General features: G+C 43.4%; 2 protein-coding genes across 5 annotated transcripts in view; both read right to left on the bottom strand.

The window, feature by feature from the left end:
* Positions 1-1574: 1574 nt before the first annotated feature.
* On the bottom strand, positions 1575-21506 carry rasal3 (RAS protein activator like 3). Of its 2 annotated transcripts, XM_026911491.3 has the most exons (17): positions 20308-21506; positions 19375-19499; positions 19206-19290; positions 14726-14793; positions 12558-12646; positions 12017-12242; positions 10511-11179; positions 9681-9825; positions 9122-9266; positions 8609-8845; positions 8106-8307; positions 7661-7752; positions 7167-7419; positions 6772-6867; positions 2450-2640; positions 2157-2241; positions 1575-2016 (listed from the first exon to the last, which is right to left on the bottom strand). In XM_026911491.3, the coding sequence occupies exons 1-17, from the start codon at positions 20846-20848 to the stop codon at positions 1939-1941; spliced, it is 3327 nt and encodes a 1108-aa protein (XP_026767292.3). In that variant the 5' UTR covers positions 20849-21506; the 3' UTR covers positions 1575-1938. The 2 variants fall into 2 exon arrangements, with proteins under 2 accessions (XP_026767292.3, XP_053084023.1); XM_053228048.1 differs by lacking the exons at positions 19206-19290; positions 19375-19499; positions 20308-21506 and adding an exon at positions 17645-18343.
* Positions 21507-22325: 819 nt separating this feature from the next.
* myh11a (myosin, heavy chain 11a, smooth muscle) overlaps positions 22326-24791 on the bottom strand; it is a 35432-nt gene continuing 32966 nt past the window's right edge. For all 3 annotated transcript variants that reach the window (XM_026911475.3, XM_026911476.3, XM_053228037.1), the window contains 2 exons: positions 23652-23824; positions 22326-23463 (listed from right to left, as the gene is read on the bottom strand). In XM_026911475.3, coding sequence (XP_026767276.1) covers positions 23328-23463; positions 23652-23824 — 309 coding nt within the window. In that variant the 3' untranslated portion in view covers positions 22326-23327. The remainder of the gene's footprint in view (positions 23464-23651; positions 23825-24791) is intronic.

The following is a 24791-nucleotide window of genomic DNA, read 5'->3' as shown; positions in this document are numbered from 1 at the left end:
TCACTGCTGGACCTGCTGGACCAAATAACACCGTCAGCTCTGGATCAACTTAAGTGTGTCATGCAATACAGAAGCTTTGATGCACACATGGACAGTAGGGTTCTGGAAACTTATTTCTGAATTCCAAAAATAAAAATGAAGAAGGCAACTAAACCCTGCTGAACCCAGGAGTCAGATGTCAACAGATTAAGTAACCTTCTGCTGATTACACTTGGCTAACATACAGTATATAGGATCATTTTGATGTTCAACAAATATAGAGTTACCGAGATGCAGTGTGGCTGCCGTTGGTAACACTCCTAGCATCTGCTAGCAGAATTTAACTGGAAGTCTTACCTCAGTTCTGCCATTTTGTCCGGTCGACCAGACATGGAACTCTCCTCTGGTCTCTGTTTTGTACTAAATACAGGCAGAATCATTGTTTTCTTTAGCATTTACTTCAGCGGAAGACCCAGTAACTCGTTCAAATCTCTTTCATAGTCCTCCAGATTGAAGTGCTGGCTGCACATTCTTAGAGAGTCGAACTTGTAACTCGAAGGTGAACCTGAAGGTTGTGGGTTCGAGTCTCAGGTCCGGCAGGGATTGTAGGTGGGGGGAGTGAATGACCAGCGCTCTCTCCCACCCTCAATACCACGACTGAGGTGAGACCCTTGAGCAAGGCACCAAACCCCCAACTGCTCCCCGGGCGCCGCAGCAAAAGAGGCTGCCGACTGCTCCAGGTGTGTGTTCACAGTGTGTGTGTGTTCACTACTGTGTGTGTGCACTTGGATGGGTTAAATGCAGAGCACAAATTCCGAGTATGGGTCATCACACTTGGCCACACGTCACTTCACTTAAATATCCAGAATTTTTCGGTGGTGTATTCTCCTTTCCAATAGTGTCTAAACACGTTTTACAATGTTCAACATCTTTCTATGGAAAATGATGAAAAACAACACCTTTCGCTTTTCATATTTTCGACACTTGGGAACACTGCACTCCACAGGCATTATACCCGTGAAAAAGTTTGCTAACAAGATTGGATACCTTGTTTCACGAGCAGTTCGACTAAGATGCGCTATTCTTGCAGCACAGTATTATCTGTGCATGTATAAGGGGCTATAAGTCCACACTGGTTAATGACAGTAGCGATTCCCGGTGGTTGAATTACACATTTGCATACTACATGCTGGGAATTATAGTGATCCTACATCAATGGGTGAAAACAGGACAAAGATACTAAATGATAAATTTTGTTAAAACGCTAACAATGAGCGATATAATAATATGCAACGAAATACTGCATACCATGACAAATAGTATATTAAATTCTAGTTTTATGTGGTAATACTCTGTTAAAAAATAAATAAACCTACATGCAGTCATCAGAAAAATTCTGTAGGTGAGTGTTTAAAAAAATAAAAACTGAATTCAGTCTTCTGGATATGAAAGTGTGTGAAAGGTTTTCAGTCATGGCATTCAGTTTCTTCTCCACACACACACACACACACACACACAAGAGGGGAGCATAAACTGGATTTTTTTCATAAACGCATCACCAGATAGGATTATGAGTAAAATTAGGATTAGAAAGATTATATGGCATATAACTTTATTGACACATTATCACAAGCGGAATCAAAATGACAGAAATTTATTAGACATAACAGATTTGAAAGTGTGAGAATAAACATCTGAAATGTGTTAAACCTCAGTGTTTAAAAATGCTCTCTGAATGCTGGACAGATGACAACCGTGAACACTTCATCACTAACACAATTACAAACAATCTAACACTAATTCACAGTGAAGTCTCACAGAAGCAAAAACTAAATGTAAAGGATTATGGGTAAAAACTCTTAGCCACACAGTATGACGTCATACACACTGAGCACACTGCCTCACTGCCTCGCTGCCTCACTGCCTCGCTGCCTTGCTGTCTTACTATTAAGTGTTGATTTACGATGTTCTCAGGCTGTCACCATGAGCTGTATTTAATTGCTGCATGTCCTTTAACAGACCCGCAAACTGCTCCTCCTGAAAACACACAACCACATGCAGAACAGTGCAGTAACTTTTAAATAATAAATAAAAAATAACAAATAAATAACAACAAAAACAACAACAGCAACAACAATAACAATAATAATAAAAATAATAAAGCTCCACCCACTTACCAGCACATTCATGCGTTCAGCTGCTGCCAGAGCGACACTCAGCTTCCTCTCATCTTCCTCACGTTCCTCCTCAATCACACCCAGTCTACACACACATACACACACACACGCATATGCACAAAACCACATTAAAATACACACTAATATTGAGGAAAGGTGAGACACAGTGACACTTTAGGCTAATTAGCATGAAATGTGATGTAAATTTCAGTGACAGTGCAACTATGAGAGCTGTGTCTTAATAACATCACACTCATACTGGCTACTCTCACGTCCCTGTGTGTGCGTGTTACCTGAAGGTGGCGCTGGCGAGCTGCTCCTCTCTCAGAGCTAACACACTGCGCAGTTCCTGCAGTTCAGCCTGCAGCTGCGTCTGCTGCTCCTGACTCACGATGATGAAATCCTCCAGCCGCTTTGCCATCTCCAGCTCACGGTCAGTCACTTGCTCCACCCCCAAACGCAGCTCACTCAGCTCCTGAGCATGCTGGGAAATACACACACACACACACACACACATAGACATCTGTCAAAACACAGTATTTGAGACAGAGCGGGTGTCTGCGACAGAGGTGGTGTTAGAGACAGAGCAGGTGTTTGAGACAGAGCAGGTGTTTAAGACAGAGCAGGTGTTTGGGATGGAGTGGGTGTTTGAGACAGAGCGGGTGTTTGAGACAGAGCAGCTGTTTGAGACAGAGTCTGTGTGTGAGACAGAGCGGGTGTTTGAGACAGAGCAGGTGTTTGAGATGGAGCAGGTGTTTAAGATAGAGTCTGTGTTTGAGACATAGCGGGTGTTTGAGACAGAGCGGGTGTTTGAGACAGAGTCTGTGTTTGAGACAGAGCGGGTGTTTGAGACAGAGCGGGTGTTTGAGACAGAGTCTGTGTTTGAGACAGAGCGGGTGTTTGAGACAGAGCGGGTGTTTGAGACAGAGCGGGTGTTTGAGACGGAGCAGCTGTTTGAGACAGAGCGGGTGTTTGAGACGGAGCAGCTGTTTGAGACAGAGCAGGTGTTTGAGATAGAGTCTGTGTTTGAGACAGAGCGGGTGTTTGAGATAGAGTCTGTGTTTGAGACGGAGCAGGTGTTTGAGACAGAGCAGGTGTTTGAGATAGAGTCTGTGTTTGAGACGGAGCAGGTGTTTGAGATAGAGCAGGTGTTTGAGACAGAACGGGTGTTTGAGAGAGTCTGTGTTTGAGACAGAGCAGGTGTTTGAGATAGAGCAGGTGTTTGAGACAGAACGGGTGTTTAAGATAGAGTCTGTGTTTGAGACGGAGCAGGTGTTTGAGATAGAGCAGGTGTTTGAGACGGAGCAGGTGTTTAAGATAGAGTCTGTGTTTGAGACAGAGCAGATGTTTGAGACAGAGCAGGTGTTTGAGACAGAACGGGTGTTTAAGATAGTCTGTGTTTGAGACGGAGCAGGTGTTTGAGACAGAGCAGGTGTTTGGGATGGAGTGGGTGTTTGAGACAGAGTGGATGTTTGAGACAGAGTCTGTGTTTGAGACAGAGCGGGTGTTTGAGACAGAGTCTGTGTTTGAGACGAAGCAGGTGTTTGAGACAGAGTCTGTGTTTGAGATGGAGCAGGTGTTTGAGACAGAGCAGGTGTTTGGGATGGAGCGGGTGTTTGAGACGGAGCGGGTGTTTGAGACAGAGCGGGTGTTTGAGAGAGTCTGTGTTTGAGACAGAGCAGGTGTTTGAGATAGAGCAGGTGTTTGAGACAGAATGGGTGTTTAAGATAGAGTCTGTGTTTGAGACGGAGCAGGTGTTTGAGATAGAGCAGGTGTTTGAGACGGAGCAGGTGTTTAAGATAGAGTCTGTGTTTGAGACGGAGCAGATGTTTGAGACAGAGCAGGTGTTTGAGACAGAACGGGTGTTTAAGATAGTCTGTGTTTGAGATGGAGCACGTGTTTGAGACAGAGCAGGTGTTTGGGATGGAGTGGGTGTTTGAGACAGAGCGGATGTTTGAGACAGAGTCTGTGTTTGAGACAGAGTCTGTGTTTGAGACAGAACGGGTGTTTGAGACAGAGTCTGTGTTTGAGATGGAGCAGGTGTCTGCGACAGAGTCTGTGTTTGAGATGGAGCAGGTGTTTGAGATAGAGCAGGTATTTGAGACAGAACGGGTGTTTAAGATAGAGTCTGTGTTTGAGACGGAGCAGGTGTTTGAGACGGAGCAGGTGTTTGAGACGGAGCAGGTGTTTAAGATAGAGTCTGTGTTTGAGACAGAGCAGATGTTTGAGACAGAGCAGGTGTTTGAGAGAGAACGGGTGTTTAAGATAGTCTGTGTTTGAGACGGAGCAGGTGTTTGAGACAGAGCAGGTGTTTGAGATAGAATCTGTGTTTGAGACAGAGCAGGTGTTTGAGATAGAGTCTGTGTTTGAGACAGAGCAGGTGTTTGGGATGGAGTGGGTGTTTGAGACAGAGCGGGTGTTTGAGACAGAACGGGTGTTTGAGACAGAACGGGTGTTTGAGATAGAGTCTGTGTTTGAGACAGAGCAGGTGTTTGAGATAGAGTCTGTGTTTGAGACAGAGCAGGTGTTTGGGATGGAGTGGGTGTTTGAGACAGAGCGGGTGTTTGAGACAGAGCGGGTGTTTGAGACAGACTCTGTGTTTGAGACAGAGCGGGTGTTTTAGACAGAGCGGCTGTTTGAGACAGAGTCTGTGTTTGAGACAGAGCGGGTGTTTGAGACAGAGTGGGTGTTTGAGACAGAACGGGTGTTTGAGACAGAGTCTGTGTTTGAGACAGAGCGGGTGTTTGAGACAGAGTGGGTGTTTGAGACACAACGGGTGTTTGAGACACAACGGGTGTTTAAGATAGAGTCTGTGTTTGAGACGGAGCGGGTGTTTGAGACAGAGCAGGTGTTTGAGACGGAGCAGGTGTTTAAGATAGAGTCTGTGTTTGAGACGGAGCAGGTGTTTGAGACGGAGCAGGTGTTTGAGACGGAGTGGGTGTTTAAGATAGAGTCTGTGTTTGAGACAGAGCAGGTGTTTGAGACGGAGCAGGTGTTTGAGATGGAGTGGGTGTATGAGACAGAGCGGGTGTTTGAGACAGAGTCTGTGTTTGAGACAGAGCGGGTGTTTGAGACAGAGTGGGTGTTTGAGACAGAGTGGGTCTTTGAGACGGAGCAGGTGTTTGAGACGGAGCAGGTGTTTGAGACAGAGCGGGTGTTTGAGACAGAACGGGTGTTTGAGACAGAACAGGTGTTTAAGATAGAGTCTGTGTTTTAGATAGAGTCTGTGTTTGAGACAGAGCAGGTGTTTGAGATGGAGCAGGTGTTTAAGATAGAGTCTGTGTTTGAGATAGAGTCTGTGTTTGAGATAGAGTCTGTGTTTGAGACGGAGCAGGTGTTTAAGATAGAGTCTGTGTTTGAGACGGAGCAGGTGTTTGAGACAGAGCAGGTGTTTGAGACAGAACGGGTGTTTAAGATAGAGTCTCTGTTTGAGATAGAGTCTGTGTTTGAGATGGAGCAGGTGTTTGAGACGGAGCAGGTGTTTGAGACAGAGCAGGTGTTTAAGATAGAGTCTGTGCTTGAGACGGAGCAGGTGTTTGAGACAGAACGGGTGTTTGAGATAGAGTCTGTGTTTGAGACAGAGCAGGTGTTTGAGATAGAGTCTGTGTTTGAGACAGAGCAGGTGTTTGGGATGGAGTGGGTGTTTGAGACAGAGCGGGTGTTTGAGACAGAGCGGGTGTTTGAGACAGACTCTGTGTTTGAGACAGAGCGGGTGTTTTAGACAGAGCGGGTGTTTGAGACAGAGTCTGTGTTTGAGACAGAGCGGGTGTTTGAGACAGAATGGGTGTTTGAGACACAACGGGTGTTTGAGACACAACGGGTGTTTAAGATAGAGTCTGTGTTTGAGACGGAGCGGGTGTTTGAGACAGAGCAGGTGTTTGAGACGGAGCAGGTGTTTAAGATAGAGTCTGTGTTTGAGATGGAGCAGGTGTTTGAGACGGAGCAGGTGTTTGAGATGGAGTGGGTGTATGAGACAGAGCGGGTGTTTGAGACAGAGTCTGTGTTTGAGACAGAGCGGGTGTTTGAGACAGAGTGGGTGTTTGAGACAGAGTGGGTCTTTGAGACGGAGCAGGTGTTTGAGACGGAGCAGGTGTTTGAGACAGAGCGGGTGTTTGAGACAGAACGGGTGTTTGAGACAGAACAGGTGTTTAAGATAGAGTCTGTGTTTTAGATAGAGTCTGTGTTTGAGACAGAGCAGGTGTTTGAGATGGAGCAGGTGTTTAAGATAGAGTCTGTGTTTGAGATAGAGTCTGTGTTTGAGATAGAGTCTGTGTTTGAGACGGAGCAGGTGTTTAAGATAGAGTCTGTGTTTGAGACGGAGCAGGTGTTTGAGACAGAGCAGGTGTTTGAGACAGAACGGGTGTTTAAGATAGAGTCTCTGTTTGAGATAGAGTCTGTGTTTGAGATGGAGCAGGTGTTTGAGACGGAGCAGGTGTTTGAGACAGAGCAGGTGTTTAAGATAGAGTCTGTGCTTGAGACGGAGCAGGTGTTTGAGACGGAGCAGGTGTTTGGGATGGAGTGGGTGTTTGAGACAGATGTGGTGGGACAGAGTCGGTAAAATGTAAGTGACTTTAGATATCCATGGAGATCATGATAATTGAGGTTGAAAACACACCTTATCCAGCAGGCTTGTCTCTTCCTGAACATGATTGATCTGATGCTGCTCTATGATCCAGGGAACAGGAGCGGGTGCAGGCTTAACAGTCATGTTCTACACACACACACACAGGGAGGAATATGCATCACTATATCACCACACTTACACTTGCTCCTTCTCTCATTTGAGGTTCTCCATCAGCTGTACTGAATTGTGGGGGGTGTTCTCGTTGCCATCTGAAAGTGTGAGCTGTGAGTCCCTGAGGGTTCATGTGCCACAATAAACACCACGCAACACAGAAATGCACCGTATTTAGGCACACACCTGAGTGACGTGTCAATGTTTTGATTATGACTTCATGGTGCATGTTGAATATGCCAGTGTATCATACAAACAACACATAAAACCCTCACCTGATCTGGTGATGAGATGTTCATAGGTTTGGAGGTATCAGTCAGTTCAGTGGTGCTGGTCTGTCTCTTCAGAGGATGGCGATGGTGTCTCTCAGAGGCAGGGACACTCTGCGTCCTCGTCACCTGCTTCCGGTGTTTGTCCTTGGCGTGTCCAGGGCGTGGGTCTGTGGGCAGGTGCTGAAGGGACTTGTTCAGTGGGCTGTACTTGCTGAGTTCTCGGGGAGGAATGTAGGTTGGCTTGGCTGCTTCACAACTGTAACCAAATGAACCAAAACATTATTGCTCAGTACTACGACAATCAGAAACAAATACATCCAGAAGCTCCTCAGAATTCCCAGTCCTCAACAATCCAACTCCTGAATAATTTCACTGCTGAGATTTCCATTGCTGAGCATTCCCAATTCCTAAACATTCCCTAATACTGAACATTTAAATTTTTATTCTCCTGATTAGAAGTCAGTGATTCAGAGGTTCCCAGAGGTTTTTCCCGTTACCTGCTGCAGGCGATCTGGGGAACGTCTGGGCTGAGGTGCTCAGTGATCTGATTCAGGATGGATGGTAGCGGCTGCAGGTTGTTTATAGTTTCCTGAGACAAACAGAAAGTTGTTTAATGTTTCAAGTCACTGCGTAAAAAGAATAAAGCTGGATTCTAAGAGAATTTTAGTTCTAATTTTCTCCAAGCTAATTTTTGCTTGTAGAGTTAAGCGGAGAAAAGTATTCCACCAATTATCTGAAGAAAGATTCAACAAAATGTGCATTAAAATTGAAACATTTTACATTCATTCTGTGTTTTTTCCACAATTAAAATGATGAATTGTGTTTATTAGCACCAGCATCTCATACACAGTGCTCATGAGTGAATCTGAATCTGAAGCCTTCAGTTGTTTGTGCCTCGGTGGCAGATCTATGGGTATTTATGTTTTTTGATGAATTTATTACCAGTTTCATTGGGGAGATGATATCCACTAGCAGGCTGTGAAGCACAGCGAGGCGTAAAGGAAGATCCACATAGCCATCAAACCGAGCCATCTCTAGTTCACTGTCGGGGTTTGATACTTTCTGCAGGAAAGTCCTCATATCATCCCAATGTTCCTCCAGGAACTCATTCATGAACAGCATGTACTCTTCTTTCTCTCCAAACCTACAGTGTAAACGAAGAGAACCGGAGAACAATGAACTCAAAGTGTTTTACACGTGAGTCTCAAACTCATCTGCTGAGTATAAATTTGATTCAATTTCATTTAGTATACTTTAGTATAACTTCAGTTAATTTCAGGCTATTTTGTGTGAGGCGATGTAGTGTGGTAGTGTGGTAGTATTATGTAAAATAAACAATGCAAGTTTCATTAATGGGTGATAGTCCAAATGACTATGTACTTTTTGCTAATTCCACAGTGGTGGGTCAGTGACATTGTGAGTGTTATATAGTTTCTGTAACTCACGGGGTGAAGTTGGCGAGGTTCTGCAGCACCTTAGCTGTGAGAGTCAGAGTACGGAGTGTGTTGGGTTGTGGGTATGGTTGGGTCAGTCCGAACAGAGAGGGACTGAGGATGGCTGGACAGAGGAACCGGAGGAACAAAGACGCTGAAATGAGACGGTGTCCGATGTCTGCTCGTCCACGTTCCTCACAATCAGACACCCAGCTGGAGAAAATTTCATTCAGTTCCACTGGAAAAGAGCTGCAGGAGACAGATCAAAATCAGACAACTATGTCACAAAACCAAATAACAGCACACACTCACAGAACCTCATCACATAGGGACTGTACTAAATGATTACAGGTTTGCTGTCTGTTTGTTTTTCAGCTTTGTACTGGAGCTATGAGGCTAATGTAGCTTGCAAGTCATGGAAGCTTATAGCCTTCAGTTTAACATGGTACAAACTACATGTGTAAACCACTAAATGTCTCCTTTAGATCAGTAAAATGGAGAGTGTGTAGTTTTCCTCATTCAGACCTGTGCGTCTCAGTGATCTGCTGCACCACTTCTCCACACGTTTCCTTTAGATGGCGCTGGTTGACGTGCAGCTCGGAGGCAGAACATTTTTGCGGATCGACTTCACAGCTTTCTGAGGATGTGTACAGTCGAGCGATGAAATCTCCTGTTCAACAGCATGTAAGAAACAAACATGAGTGATTTTACAGTTTCCAAATGGGTGTGTTGGGGCAGAGCCAGAGAGAGAAACAGTCACATATCAGTGTAAATACAGACACATTGGTCTAAATGCAAGGTCTGAAGTGTAATACCTCTATGACATACACACACCCACACACGATCACTACCCACATACACAAATCAATACACTCAACAATTATTAAACCATACACTCTATAACAAAGTATGAAGAAATACAAAACTCTGACAAAGCAGTAATTTAAACCAAAATTGTAATATTCAATAATTTCATCCCAACAGTAGGGGGTGCTATAAAATTACCTACAAAAACACCAACCACATGGAGGAAATAAACTCAGAGAGACAGTTTTTAATAAAACTGATCTGGAACTTTCTGTACCAAGAGTATCGATGAGATATTTCTGCCCCACCAGCTTCATGTACTCGTCTATGGCTTTGGTGGCCAAAGTGTTTTCTCTGAAGATTAGAGCCTCGTTCTCGCCCAAGCGCTGGACTTCAGCACCACCCAGCTTGATTAGGAACTCCTGAGAAGAAAAGAAGAAAACAGAAATGGAAAAAGTCCCTTTGTGGCTAAATGTCAGATTACAGAATTACAAAAGACTTATGGTAATTATACTCTAACTATCTGAATTCAGACAGTTTTGCACTCGACTTTCTAAGGTGATGTTTAACTTCGGTCCCCTTTGTCTCTGTCTGTCCCTGTTTGTCCTTCACATTGCTTTTATGGCCACAATTTCTAGTTCTCATTAACTTTCACTCTTTCTGCTGATTTGTTGCACCTGTTTATTGTTTTACAATTTCTATATTTGGTCAGAGATTCCTGTTCTCTGAACAAAGGAAGGTTCCTCTCAAATTTCCTTCCTTATTCCATCTCAGAGAGTTTCTCCTTCTCTACTGCCACCTTTGGCTTCCATATTTGACTTACTTTGGTTTTAATCTTGGTTTGTCTGCTGTTCTGATTATGAATTAACCCTTTCTTTTTTCAACCCAATAAACACTTTACTCCTGCACCACACACTATAAATAAGCATATACATTTTTTATATATTTCTCTTTAGTAGAAATGGTGGTTGTATGTTTTCACATCTATCTGATTCTTCAGCACTCAACAGGCAGAGTGTTCACTGCAACAAAAAAATACACACACACTTTTTTTGTAAATTTGTTTAGAAGCATTAATGATGAGAACTTGTGTCTGGTGGTACATACCTTGGCCTTTCCTATGCTCTGTAGGACATGGACGAGTGCTCCAGCCAGCTCCTCTTTATCCCTGACATTCAGCAGAGGCTCCAGGTTGCTGCACATCTCCATGTACCCCAGCGTCACATACTCTGCAAACTCCTTATATCTCTCAATCGGCAGCACCAGCAGGTTCTGGAATCGTGCCTTCACCCGGAGACACGCCTGTGGCCCGAGCTGCTCCTTTGCCCCACCTGTACCAGGAGGTTTGTAGGGAATCATGGGATACCATTTCTCCTGAAACACTCGTCCTTTAATGTTGGCCAGAGACAGAGCCACGCTGCCCAGAGGGTAAGAGATGCTTTCATCCTTTGAGTGGCGCTTCTTCTTGGGGTCATCATCGCGGAACAGGTGTAGTGTGATCTGTGTGACAGGAGGGAGGTTATCAAGCTCAAAAAGCTCACCCCAAAACAGCTGGCACCCCCCTGTGCTTCCACTTCCTCCAGAAGACACGCCCATAGTGCTCGACCCTCCGTCATTCCCAGGGATTGATGATGATTTTCCCACGGCACGACTACTGGTGCGAGCGAACAGCGTACCGTCGAGATGAATCTCACAGTAGTATCGCTTTTTCGGTGGGAGATCTTTAGCTTCGTTCACCCACAGGCTGAGAGAGTTCTCCATGCGCTCACAGTTATCCTACATGAGAACCATCACAACAAACACGGATTTACGGATATACGGATTTATCAAAGAACCTAAATCAACAAGCAAAAATTAAGTCAAGTAGATTTCATCAACATTCCTCTATATACCTCATATATATTACAGTACACAGAACTACATAAACTACACAACAGTGTGAGAGGAGCGCAGCACAATAAATACACATTATCTTGATAGGACAACAGAACAGTGTTGTGTGGGAAAAACTAGTGCAACAGTTTTTAAACTCTTGTGTAGTGTAGCTGCAATAAAAGTAGCAGCAATAAAAGTAGCAGCAATATTGACAAAGGCAGCAGCAAAAGAGTCTCATAAATAGTAAAGTGTCCTGCAATGCAAGTGGAAGTGTGCAGTGGTGTTACTTGAGTCAGACTGGGTTAGGGCTTTGACTAGTGCACGTGAGTGTTGGAGGCAGCAGGGTGTTGAGTATTCTGACTGCACACTGAAGCTGTTGTGGGGTCTGATGGTAGTGGCACAGATGCTATGGTAATTAATGTAATAAGTGCAACAAACACAAACTCATTCACTCAGTCTCACACACACACACACACACACAATCATTCACACATGTGCACTTATAAAGTGATGGATGGAAATGGGAAGCTGTGAGGCAATAGCTCCAACTGAAGTATCTCCACCAATTAAAGTGAAATTTTTAAACCACTGAAAAGAATTTATGTTTGAGTTTAAACAAGGAGTTATTTTATTCCCAAGAAATTATGTTAGAGTTAGCTTCTGATTTTTGTAGCTTCATTTTGCCTAAGAGAATCTCAATTTGATATACACAGTGATTTTTTTTAATGAGTTTGGCACCTTATTGGGCCGAGCAGCACGCCGCAGGTTCTCGATCCAGCGGTCTCTCTCAGCGGCAGAGCTGCAGCCAAAGCAGTGGTTACTGTCCGAGTTAATCACTTCAAAGCAGTACTTCTCTCCGAGGATGGAGCTGTGCACAGGCCGGATCACAGTGGTACAGTCTGAACTCACGTCCAGACTTTCAGCTGCACTCAGTGGTACCGAGAGAGACTCTCGTGAACCAAATCTGGTACACACAGGAACACGAAACCACACATGAGATTCAACCTCAAAGGAGAATAAACAACTTCACCAAAATAACAGAGAGAGACAGAGAAACAGACAGACAGACAGACAGAAAGACAGAAAGACAGATAGATAGATAGATAGATAGATAGAGAGGGAGAGATAGAGAGATGGACAGAAATACAAAAGACAGACAGATAGACACACAGACAAAGAGAGAAATACAGGTGGACAGCAAGATAGATAAACAGACAGAGAGACAGACAGAGACACACAAAAATACAGACAGACAGACAGATAGACAAACAGACAGCACCGTGCTGCAGGACTCAGTCCCACTACGTTCAGTTGTGTGTTACTCAGTTTCCTGTGTGCTCCACCCTGCAGACGCCGTTTTATCTTCATCTGAACACGAGAGAGAGAAACAGAGAAGCAGAGAGAGAGAGAGAAACAGAGAGAGATACAGAGAGAAACAGAGAAGCAGAGAGAGAAACAGAGAGAAACAGAGAGAGATACAGAGAGAAACAGAGAAGCAGAGAGAGAAACAGAGAGAAACAGAGAGAAAGACAGAGAGAAACAGAGAGAGATACAGAGAGAGAGAGAGAGAAAGAAAAAGGGAGAAACACAGAGAGAGATACAGAGAGAGAGAGAAGGAGAGAGAAACAGAGAGAGAGACAGAGAAACATAACAAACAGTTATTTTATATTTAATTCAATTTCCATAGATGGAAATATTGTTTAATGGTGTTAAAGCAATTTCCTGAAAAACAACACTCTGGAAACTTTATGCAGGTCACTAAGAACAGCTGTGTTACAGATTTAGGTTCATTAGTGTGACGCTCTGACTGGGGGGTTAGTGTGACACTCTGACTGGGGGGTTAGTGTGACACTCTGACTGGGGGGTTAGTGTGACACTTTCACTGGGGGGTTAGTGTGACGCTCTGACTGGGGGGTTAGTGTGACGCTCTGACTGGGGTGTTAGTGTGACTCTCTCACTGGGGGGTTAGTGTGACGCACTGACTGGGGGGTTAGTGTGACACTCTGACTGGGGGGTTAGTGTGACGCTCTCACTGGGGTGTTAGTGTGACACTCTCACTGGGGTGTTAGTGTGACGCTCTGACTGGGGGGTTAGTGTGACGCTCTGACTGGGGGGTTACTGTGACACTCTCACTGGGGTGTTAGTGTGACTCTCTCACTGGGGGGTTAGTGTGACGCTCTGACTGGGGGGTTAGTGCGACGCTCTCACTGGGGGGTTAGTGTAACGCTCTGACTGGGGTGTTAGTGTGACACTCTCACTGGGGTGTTAGTGTGACTCTCTCACTGGGGGGTTAGTGTGACGCTCTGACTGGGGGGTTAGTGTGACACTCTGACTGGGGGGTTAGTGTGACGCTCTCACTGGGGTGTTAGTGTGACACTCTGACTGGGGGGTTAGTGTAACGCTCTGACTGGGGGGTTAGTGCGACGCTCTCACTGGGGGTTAGTGTGATGCTCTGACTGGGGGGTTAGTGTGATACTTTCACTGGGGGGTTACTGTGACACTCTCACTGGGGGTTAGTGTGATACTTTCACTGGGGGGTTAGTGTGACACTCTCACTGGGGGGTTAGTGTGACACTCTCACTGGGGGGTTAGTGTGACGTTCTGACTGGGGTGTTAGTGTGACACTCTTACTGGGGGGTTAGTATGACGCTCTCACTGGGGGGTTTGTGTGATGCTCTCACTGGGGGGTTAGTGTGACACTCTCCCTGGGGGGTTAGTGTGACGTTCTCACTGGAGGGTTAGTCTGACACTCACTGGGGGGGGGGGGGGGGGGGGGGGTTAGTGTGACTCTCTCACTGGGGGGTTAGTGTGATGCTCTTACTGGGGGATTAGTGTGACGCTCTGACTGGGGGGTTAGTGTGATACTCTCACTGGGGGGGTTAGTCTGATGCTCTCACTGGGGGGTTAGTGTGACACTCTGACTGGGGGGTTAGTGTGACGCTCTCATTGGGGGATTAGTGTGATACTCTCACTGGGGGGTTAGTGTGATGCTCTCACTGGGGGGGTTAGTCTGACACTCTGACTGGGGGGTTAGTGTGACGCTCTCATTGGGGGATTAGTGTGATACTCTCACTGGGGGGTTAGTGTGATGCTCTCACTGGGGGGGTTAGTCTGACACTCTGACTGGGGGGTTAGTGTGACTCTCTCACTGGGGGGTTAGTGTGACGCTCTCACTGGGGGGTTAGTGTGATACTCTCACTGGGGGGTAAGTGTGACACTCTCACTGGGGGGTTAGTGTGACTCTCTCACTGGGGGGTTAGTGTGACGCTCTCACTGGGGGATTAGTGTGATACTCTCACTGGGGGGTTAGTGTGACTCTCTCACTGGGGGGTTAGTGTGACACTCTGACTGGGGGGTTAGTGTGACTCTCTCACTGGGGGGTTAGTGTGACGCTCTCACTGGGGGATTAGTGTGACACTCTCACTGGGGTGTTACTGTGATACTCACTCTCACTCCTCCATCCTGTGTTTTGGGCTTCGGGGCGCTGGCCGCAGATGCATGATCTGGAGTGCACTCTGAAATTAATACACAAAATTAATCTAAATATGAATCAGTTACACTTCCTGTGTGTGTGTGTGTGTGTGTGTGTATGCTAAATGGCTAATTTAGTAAATAGTGCAGTCGGTTGTGTATTCCCCTTCAGAGCTGATATACAACATTTTAATTTAAAATGTGCAGTGTATGAAGCAAATTCCTCTGTGTTCCTCTGTGAATGTGTGTGTGTGTGTGTGTTTGTGTGTGTATGTCTGTGTGTATTTTCCTGCAGAATCATGATACAATTCTGTTATAAACTCTGAGAGTTCAGTTGCAGGATGTGGTTTTACAAAAACACCCACTGACAAATGAGCACCTGTGTAACAGTCTCTCACATTAATCACAGTAATAAAGTTAATTAAATTTAACAAGACATCTCACTAATTAATGTTTATTTTTAGAGAAGAAGCACAGGTTTAGCCTCACATCAACACAGTGTGTGTGTGTGTGTGTGTGTGTGTGTGTGTAGCAAACTAAATACTAAATTCATCATTTCTAAAATTAATTCTCTTCCGAAGTCATAGTTTTGTGATAAAATTTATATTGTGTTCAGCGCTTTGAGAAGCTGCTTTTAAAGGCGCTTTATAAAATAAAGTTTATTATTATTATTATTATTATTATAAAATGCACTAGTTTTAAAAAATATTATTTTTCTTCCTAACACAGTAACAGAAATTCTTTCAGCACAGAAGTGATGTAATATTTTATTAAACCTTTTATGTAGCATTTTGTCACTGAGCACTTTGTAGTTTTTACACTCTGCTGAAATTCTGAACACACTCGACTCAACTGCTACCATCCAACACCAATACAATCTGGAACTGTGTAACTGTGCAGTTAGCGTAATACTGAGGCGCTAACCACTGAGCAATTGTGCAATTTGTCTTAGCTGTGCAATTATGTAGATAATTGTCATGACATTGCTACAGGAGAACATTCGAGTAAGAATTTCCTGCTTGTGCACATGACAATAAAACCTGAAACATATCTGAGTAGCCAATAAAAAAGCCTGAGTCTTATAACAATGTGAGCATCGATAAACACATAAACACTAAAGTTAAATCATGTTCAGAAGAAGCTCCTGAAAACGCAACACCCTCACTGAGAGAATACTGTTCTAGGCAACCACAATATATATTTGCTGAGCATAAGCTAGCTGATGGCTAAGGTAAACACATGAGCTAACTACCCCATAGCCATGAAGTGTGTTATACAGACAGTGTAAAGACACAGTGAAAATAGAAGTGAGACAGATCCATCCGAAACATCAACATTTACCTCAGCTGTGCTGCAAAATTACAAAAAAAAATAAATAAATAAATAAAATTATAATATTACACTATAATTGCACACAGCATCACCACTGACACAACAAACATGTTCTGGTCCTACAAATGTGATCCAGTGTAATGACTAACACACCACTCAGCTCATCTCACACACTTTTACCCTAATCATTATAATTACATAACGACTTCGACTCATTATCATTATTGTATGATTAATCACACTAACCACATTCACATTAATCACACTAATCACATTCACATTAATCACACTAACCACATTCTCATTAATCACACTAATCACATTCACATTAATCAGACTAATCACATTCTGATTAATCACACTAATCACGTTCTGATTAATCACACTAATCACATTCTCATTAATCACACTAATCACATTCACATTAATCACACTAATCACATTCTGATTAATCACACTAATCACATTCTCATTAATCACACTAATCACATTCACATTAATCACACTAATCACATTCTCATTAATCACACTAATCACATTCACATTAATCACACTAATCACATTCTGATTAATCACACTAATCACATTCTCATTAATCACACTAATCACATTCACATTAATCACACTAATCACATTCTCATTAATCACACTAATCACATTCTCATTAATCACACTAATCACATTCTGATTAATCACACTAATCACATTCACATTAATCACACTAACCACGTTCAGATTAATCACACTAACCACATTCACATTAATCACACTAACCACGTTCAGATTAATCACACTAACCACATTCACATTAATCACACTAATCACGTTCAGATTAATCACACTAACCACATTCACATTAATCACACTAACCACGTTCAGATTAATCACACTAATCACATTCACATTAATCACACTAACCACGTTCAGATTAATCACACTAACCACGTTCAGATTAATCACACTAACCACATTCACATTAATCACACTAACCACGTTCAGATTAATCACACTAATCACATTCACATTAATCACACTAACCACGTTCAGATTAATCACACTAATCACATTCACATTAATCACACTAACCACGTTCAGATTAATCACACTAATCACATTCACATTAATCACACTAACCACGTTCAGATTAATCACACTAATCACATTCACATTAATCACACTAATCACATTCTCATTAATCACACTAACCACGTTCAGATTAATCACACTAATCACGTTCAGATTAATCACACTAACCACATTCACATTAATCACACTAACCACGTTCAGATTAATCACACTAATCACATTCACATTAATCACACTAACCACGTTCAGATTAATCACACTAATCACATTCACATTAATCACACTAACCACATTCACATTAATCACACTAACCACGTTCAGATTAATCACACTAATCACATTCACATTAATCACACTAACCACATTCACATTAATCACACTAACCACGTTCAGATTAATCACACTAATATTTTAATTAAAAACATACAGGAATGGAACATGATCATATTAAATAATAATGTTTTTAATAGTTCTTACCCAGTGCTCCACCGCAAACAATCCAGCGCCTGAATACCATGTTGACGACACAAACACACCCTCACTCAACACCACTCTCTCTCAAACACACACACACACACACACTTAACACCACACACTCTCACTCAATACCATTCTCACTCTCTTACACACACATACACACACACACACACACACGCTTAACCCCACACACTCACTCAACACCATACACCGTCACTCAACACCACTCTCTCTCAAACACACACACACACACACACTTAACACCACACACTATCACTCAATACCATTCTCACTCTCTTACACACACATACACACACACACACACACACACACACACACGCTTAACCCCACACACTCACTCAACACCATACACCCTCACTCAACACCACTCTCTCTCAAACACACACACACACTTAACACAACACACTCTCAGTCAACACCATTCTCACGCTCTCTCTCACACACACACACACACACACACGCTTAACCCCACACACACTCACTCAACACCACTCTCTCTCAAACACACACACGCTTAACCCCACACACACTCACTCAACACCATACACACCCACTCAATACCACTCTCTCTCTCTCACTATATCCATTTCAGAAACGCGGGCAACATACAACTGAGACGAGACTCCTAGCATCTGAGCATCTGAGTGAGTGGAACACCCAGTGCTGATGGTATCTCATAACATTTAAGAGGAAACGATTTCACACACACACACACACACACACACACACACACGATTACGTGTTTCCTCTGAGAAACCAATACTCAGTTTTGTCAAACCTCAATATTACAGTTATTGCCATGTTTCAATAAGTTTCCCTTGAGAAAGAGGCTGCCTACGTAGGAAGCATGTTTTGTGTCCCTGACATTAAATCTGTCCTTATTTTAGACAAATGTGTGTCATGTATCCTTCTCAGAAACAATCCCATAATGCACTGCAATGGACTGTAGTTTAGAGTCCTGGTGTTCCACAGGGTTCTGTTTTAGTCAAGTCAAGATCTTTATTGTCATCTCAACCATATAGGCATTACGCAGTGCTAAAGTGCCACAAGAGCAAAAAATAAAAAATATAAAACATCTGCTCTTCTCTATATTTGGCACCGCGGAGGATCTGCAGGCTGAAACACCTCGTTGATGAGAGATCAGAGGAGAATGAGCAGACTGGTCTGAGCTGCCAGGAAGCATATAGTAACTCATATAATCACTCTTTACAACCGTGGTGAGCAGAAAAGCATCTCAGAACGCACAACACATTAAACCTTGAGGTGGATGAGCTTCAACAGCGCACACACATTCTCATCTTTATAATTAATCATATCTGAGCATATTGCTGTTAAAACATATCCAGTTATAAATGATCTTAAAAGTGTCAGTATTACTTTAATGACATCTAGAAAGATAGCTGAGTGTAATTAGCTTAGCTACAGAACATGCTAATGTTAGCCAAAGTGAGTGACAGACAGACTATTAAACACCTCAAAAAAAAAATTAAATGAAAGAAGAATAAATGTGTGTGAGTGTGTGTGTGAAATAAATACTGACCGAGGTTGGAGTGACTCTCAGTGAGGTTGTGCAGACTGAGAGATGACAGACAGCTGCTCGCTCGATTCCTCATCCGCAACAATGGCTAAATACACACACACACACACCTCTGAATTTACTGAACGCAGTTTTTGTGTGTGTGGGTGTGTGTGCGTGTGTGTATGTATACCTCCTCCTCTCGGGAGATGAAGATCTGTCCATCCTGAAGGATACAGTTGTTGATGTCCCACACAGGAACATCCTGAGGAGCCCAGGAGAACTGAACTGACTCTGCAGGTTCCACACATGGCAAATCTAAACCCACACACACACACACACACACACACACACACACACACACACACACACACACACACACAGTTTCAGTGCTGTCAGAATGAGTAATTCCTGAATTTGTCCATTGCACCTTGTTTAATGGTTTAAAAGTTCTAATCAGATCATTTCACTGCTGCTGGTTCGAATGGAAACTAAATAAACTTTACAACACTTTTTATTTTATTATTATAAATTTCTAGATTCACTGAATAAGTTTATTCTTCCTCAGACAGGATGCTGATGGATAACACACACACACACACACAGCAGTGTGTGAAGATTAAGCTCCATCATTAAAGAGTTCACCAAAGTCAAGATTTTTGCAGACGTCACGCTGACGTCAACGTGCATTAACCAGTTACACAATTGGGGCGGAGCATCTGTGTTTAAAAAAAATTTTTGGGGCCACTTCAGGAAAAAAAACATCCTCCATGAACCAGTAAATGATATCAATGCATTTAATTTTACTGACTCTAAAATGTCTAAATGTGAAGCTGCTGAAAGTCTAACAGAGAATTTATTGTTTTATTTCAATTTCATTTAAATTATGTTTAAAGGGATTTAACAGGAAAAGTCTCAATCTGGCAACCGGATGTGGTCTGTTAAAGCTTGTTTAATGTTAAAGTTAAAGGTTAAATTTAAATATTTTACAGTGGATTTTTCAGCCTCAGAATAAAATAGGAATATTAAATGTTAAATGGTAAAGGCTAAATGTTTGATGTTTATTTCTATTCTTTTATTAATTATTATTAAAGTTTTGATGATGATGATGGTCAGTGGTTCTCACCCTCGCGCTGGTGTTGTTGTTGTTGTTGTTGTGCGGTGCTGGTGTTGCTGCGGTTCTGTGCACGCGGTCTCTTCAGTTTCTGAGACACCTGCCGCAGGTATTTGCGGAGTTTCCCGCCCTGTGCTGTGTCCCCAGCCGCGCTGGTGTCCGCCGGTGAGGGTGATGATGATGATGAAGGGGACAGGATGGAGGACAGGAGCGAGCCGGGAGGTTCTGACAGCGCTCTACGGAACGGGTTCTTCCTCCCGCTGGCGGGTTTGGTGGTTCCATCCCCCCCGCGCGCCCCCGGTGCTGGTGATGGTGCCGGTGATTTATCGGCTGTGTCCTCACTCAGCGCTTTCCTCCAGTTCTGCATCTTACTCCACTTGTTTCCTGCACTTTTCTCTGACGGATCGCCCCGCGCGCCTCCCGTGTGCCAGGTGTACGCGTTCAACAGGTTCCCGTCGTCCGCACGTTCTCCTCCGCTCTCCTCCTCCTGCGTCACTTCTTCTTTCTCCATCTCTGCGCGCGCCTCCGACTCTGACTCTTTATCAGTTCCCATGGATGGAGAGATGGAGTGAAGGAGTGAAGGATTGATGAAATGATGGAGTGATGGAGTCGGTCACCTCGCTCTCAACAGTTTAGCGCACGTGAAGTTCAGTTCTCTCTTTACTGATCTTTACTGTTTCAGCTTCTTGTGCGCTCCCTGTTTCAGCACGCGCTCTGCTTCATAACCACTTCCTGTTGCATGTATTTATAGGAAACTCAAACGTCCAACGTCTGCACTCTGCTTTTGTCTTTTCTACAAATGAAGGTCACTGAGAGGTTTTCAGGTTCTTACTGGAGTTAAATCTGTTGGGGATCATTCATGTTTCTAAAACCTTTACAGCAAACGTCATTGAAGAGTCTGCAGAAGGAACCTTCTGTTTTATAATGTGTACTGCTGAGTTTCTCAGGTTGTGTTTCCTGCACCGGAAATGTCAGAAGTGGTCTGTGTGTGTGTGTGTGTGTGAGAGAGAGAGAGAGAGAGAGAGAGAGAGAGAGAGAGAAAGAGAGAGAGATCTACGTGTGGTACTCACATCCATACACCTGTAACAGTCATCAGAGAGAGAATACACACAAGTGAGTGAGGGATGAAGGAGAAAAATAAAACAAAAAGAAAAAAGGAAGAGAAAACAGAAAAAGGAAAAGAGGCGAGCACAATATAAAATAAGAAGACAAAAGGAGGGAAAAAAGAAAAGCAGAGCGGAGAGTGAGAGAAACAGATGGAAAAGGAAAAGAAGAGAAATGAGGGCAAAGAATGTGTGTTTATCATTTCAAGATTAACAGGAAGTGGGTTGCGGGTTTGTGCTGCTCTGACAGGAAATGCTGAACCAACCGCCAATCAACCAATCACAGATGTCTGCAGGACAGAGAGAGAGAGAGAGAGAGAGAGAGAGAGAGAGAGAGAGTGTTAGAGCAGCTGCAGTCACACAGGTGTTTGATAGAAACACACACACACACACACACACACACACACACACACACACACACACAGATAAACAGATGGTGAATGTATATGACTCTCTGCAGTTTATTTAATAATCTGATTTCTGTTTATTTTAGATTTTGCAATTTTCACTTTTATTCACTTCCTGTTAAAGTGTTAAAATGAAAATTCTTTAGTATAATTTCACACACTGGACACGTTTCCGCTGCAGGAACCCAGTAGAGGAACCATTTAACGTCCTGTTTCAGAGTTGACTGTGTTCCGGGGCGGAGCTTACTCTTCTAAACAGTGCTGATTGGTCGAACAAACAGGACGACTCTTACTGAACATTTATAAACACCTGCGTCTAGTTAACGAGTGATTAACAATGCTTGATTTCTTTAGAAACACTAGTGAAGAAGTGTGTGTGTGTGTGTGTGTGTGTAAGTGACATTAATTTAATAAAGATATGTGTAAATGGTTTGTACGCCTAGCTAAACATGAAATTCCCACCAGATTTAACTTTCACTCATCTCACACACACATACACACACATACACACACACACAGGTTTGGTTTTCACACTTTTTATTTCATTGTGCACGTGGGTCACAAAACAGATCAGAGTGATGTCTTTAATCTTCAGAAGAACAGAGGACATTCAGGTGAGCATGGACAGGAAGTAGAATTATTCCAGGGAGTTTAATAATCAGTGTGTTTTATAATAAACTGATCAGAGGGTTAAAAACATCCCAGTGGTTTATTACACATCTATAAACATGTAATAGAATGGGTGTAATGTTTCGGTTCTCAGTTACAGTAGAACATTGTCATTAAAGTGCAATAGAATTAAGTCAAAAAATACCTGATTTGTGTAAATAATAACAGCTTTATGGGAAAATAAAATATTTTATCTGAAAAAAAAAAATATATATAGTTATAGCTGTAGGTGTGTGTAGATTTGTCTGGAGAGTATTAAATGTGTTTATTAGATAATTTCCTGTTCTGTTTTGTTTTCTGCTTCTGAACTTCAGGGCACAGTGCATTATGGGTATTCAGTATGATGATTAAACACTAACCTGCTGCAGTGCATTATGGGATTTCATGAGTGTGTCCGATTCTCAGAAACGACTACACAAGAGTGCACTATGAAGTGAAAAGGGCGCAGTTTACAGAAAGTGAAGATAAACACAGAAACAGGAAACAGACAAAAGCGCAGAATAAACACGTTCTGTTATTAATGTACAGACACTCTGTATGCTAATTAAAGCCCAGGATAATATTTGCATAATATTTGCATTAAAACTTAATTTCACCCATTTTTGAGTGTCTTATTGAACAATACGGTCATCTTAAATTAATAATTAATCTAAAATCTTAAAACTGACGTTACTTTAGAAAAAAAAATTATTTAGGCCAAAAGTACACAATTTAAAGGTGAATAAAAACTTTAATAAACTCTGAATGAGCTCAAGAACTCAAGTTAAACTGTCCAATCAAACAGCAGTGCTCATTCGCAGTGAAGCAGTACAAGTGTGTGTGTGTGTGTGTGTGTGTGTGTGTGTGTGTGTTTTTATTCAGTTGATTTGGTGCCATTGTAGTCGCCCTGAGAGTCGGCATCATCCTCATTAGCATCAGCGTCGATCATGCCCCGCCTCCCACCTGTACGCCGCCCACCACTAGCAAATGATGGAGTCTCATTACCACGCCTGCAAACACACACACACACACACACACATTAGAGACAGTAATCTGCAACAGAACAAACAGGAGAATTGGGTGTGGCACTGTTCCTATCTTGTGTCACACCCACAAAATGACTGAAAAAAAAAAAAATATATATATATATATATATATATATATATATATATATATGTGTGTGTGTGTGTGTGTGTACCTCAGTTTGCTCTTCAGTGATGAAACCTCTCTGCTCAGTGTGTCGTTTGTCTCCGTTGCCTCCTCCAGTTCTCTCTGCAGTTTGCGGCGAGCGGCAGTGATGCGCTGTGACTCTTCCTCAGCCTCCTCCACCTGCCGCTTCAGCTGCTTCACCCGCGAGTTCGCCTTGTCTGCCTGCACACACACACACACACACACAGAGTGAGGGTGAGAGAGTGAGAGAGAGTGATACAGTAAGAAAGAGAGAGTGAAGTTGTGTGGGAATAGAGATGAAAGTGAATGCGAGTAAATAATTTATAATAAACAGATACACCGATCAGCCATAACATTAAACCACTGACAGTTGAAGTGAATAACTGATTATCTCGTTACAGTGCCACCTGTAAAGGTGAGGGATTTATTAGGCAGCAAGTGAACAGTCAGTTCTCGAAGTTGATGTGTTGGCAGCAGGAAAAATGGGCAAGTGTAAGGATCCGAGTGACTTTGACAAGGGCCAGACTGTGATGGCTAGACGACTGGGTCAGAGCATCTCCAAAACAGCAGGTGTTGTGTGGTGTTCCCGGTGTGCAGTGGTTAGTACCTACCAAAAGTGGTCCAAGGAAGAACAACCGGTGAACCGGTGACAGGGTCATGGGCTCCCAAGGCTCACTGATGCACGTGGGGAGTGAAGGTCCGTCTGGTCCGATCCCACAGAAGAGCTACTGTAGCACAAACTGCTGAAAACATTAATGCTGCTCTGATAGAAAGGAGTCAGAACACACAGTGCAGTGCAGCATGCTGCGTATGGAGCTGCGTAGCTGCAGAGCGGTCAGAGAGCCCATGCTGACCCTGTCCACCACCCAAAGCTCCTACAATGGACACGTGAGCATCAGAACTGGACCATGGAGCAATGGAAGAAGGTGGCCTGGTCTGATGAAGCACATTTTCTTTTACATCATGTGGAAGGCCGGGTGCGTGTGCGTCGCTTACCTGGGGAAGAGATGGCACCAGGATGCACTATGGGAAGAAGGCGAGCTGGTGGAGGCAGTGTGATGGTCTGGGCAATGTTCTGCTGGGAAACCTCGGGTCCTGGCCTTCATGTGGATGTTACTGTGACACGTACCACCTACCTAAACATGCTGCAGACCAGGTTACACACCTT

The sequence above is a fragment of the Pangasianodon hypophthalmus genome, chromosome 2 (assembly GCF_027358585.1).
Source record: "Pangasianodon hypophthalmus isolate fPanHyp1 chromosome 2, fPanHyp1.pri, whole genome shotgun sequence".
NCBI classification, from domain to species: domain Eukaryota; kingdom Metazoa; phylum Chordata; class Actinopteri; order Siluriformes; family Pangasiidae; genus Pangasianodon; species Pangasianodon hypophthalmus.
The sequence above is the reverse complement of the archived record's forward strand: the minus strand, read 5'-3'. Positions and strand labels throughout refer to the sequence as shown.

Bases quoted from the DNA above. Each gene is read 5' to 3' on its own strand.
- rasal3 (XM_026911491.3), bottom strand. From the start codon at position 20,848: ATGGGAACTGATAAAGAGTCAGAGTCGGAGGCGCGCGCAGAGATGGAG. The intron at 6,868-7,166 runs GTGAGGGTTTTA...GTGTGTGTGTAG, and splicing joins ACATCTCATCACCAGATCAG to AACATGACTGTTAAGCCTGC. The intron at 2,017-2,156 runs GTAAGTGGGTGG...GTGTGTTTTCAG, and splicing joins CTGAACGCATGAATGTGCTG to GAGGAGCAGTTTGCGGGTCT.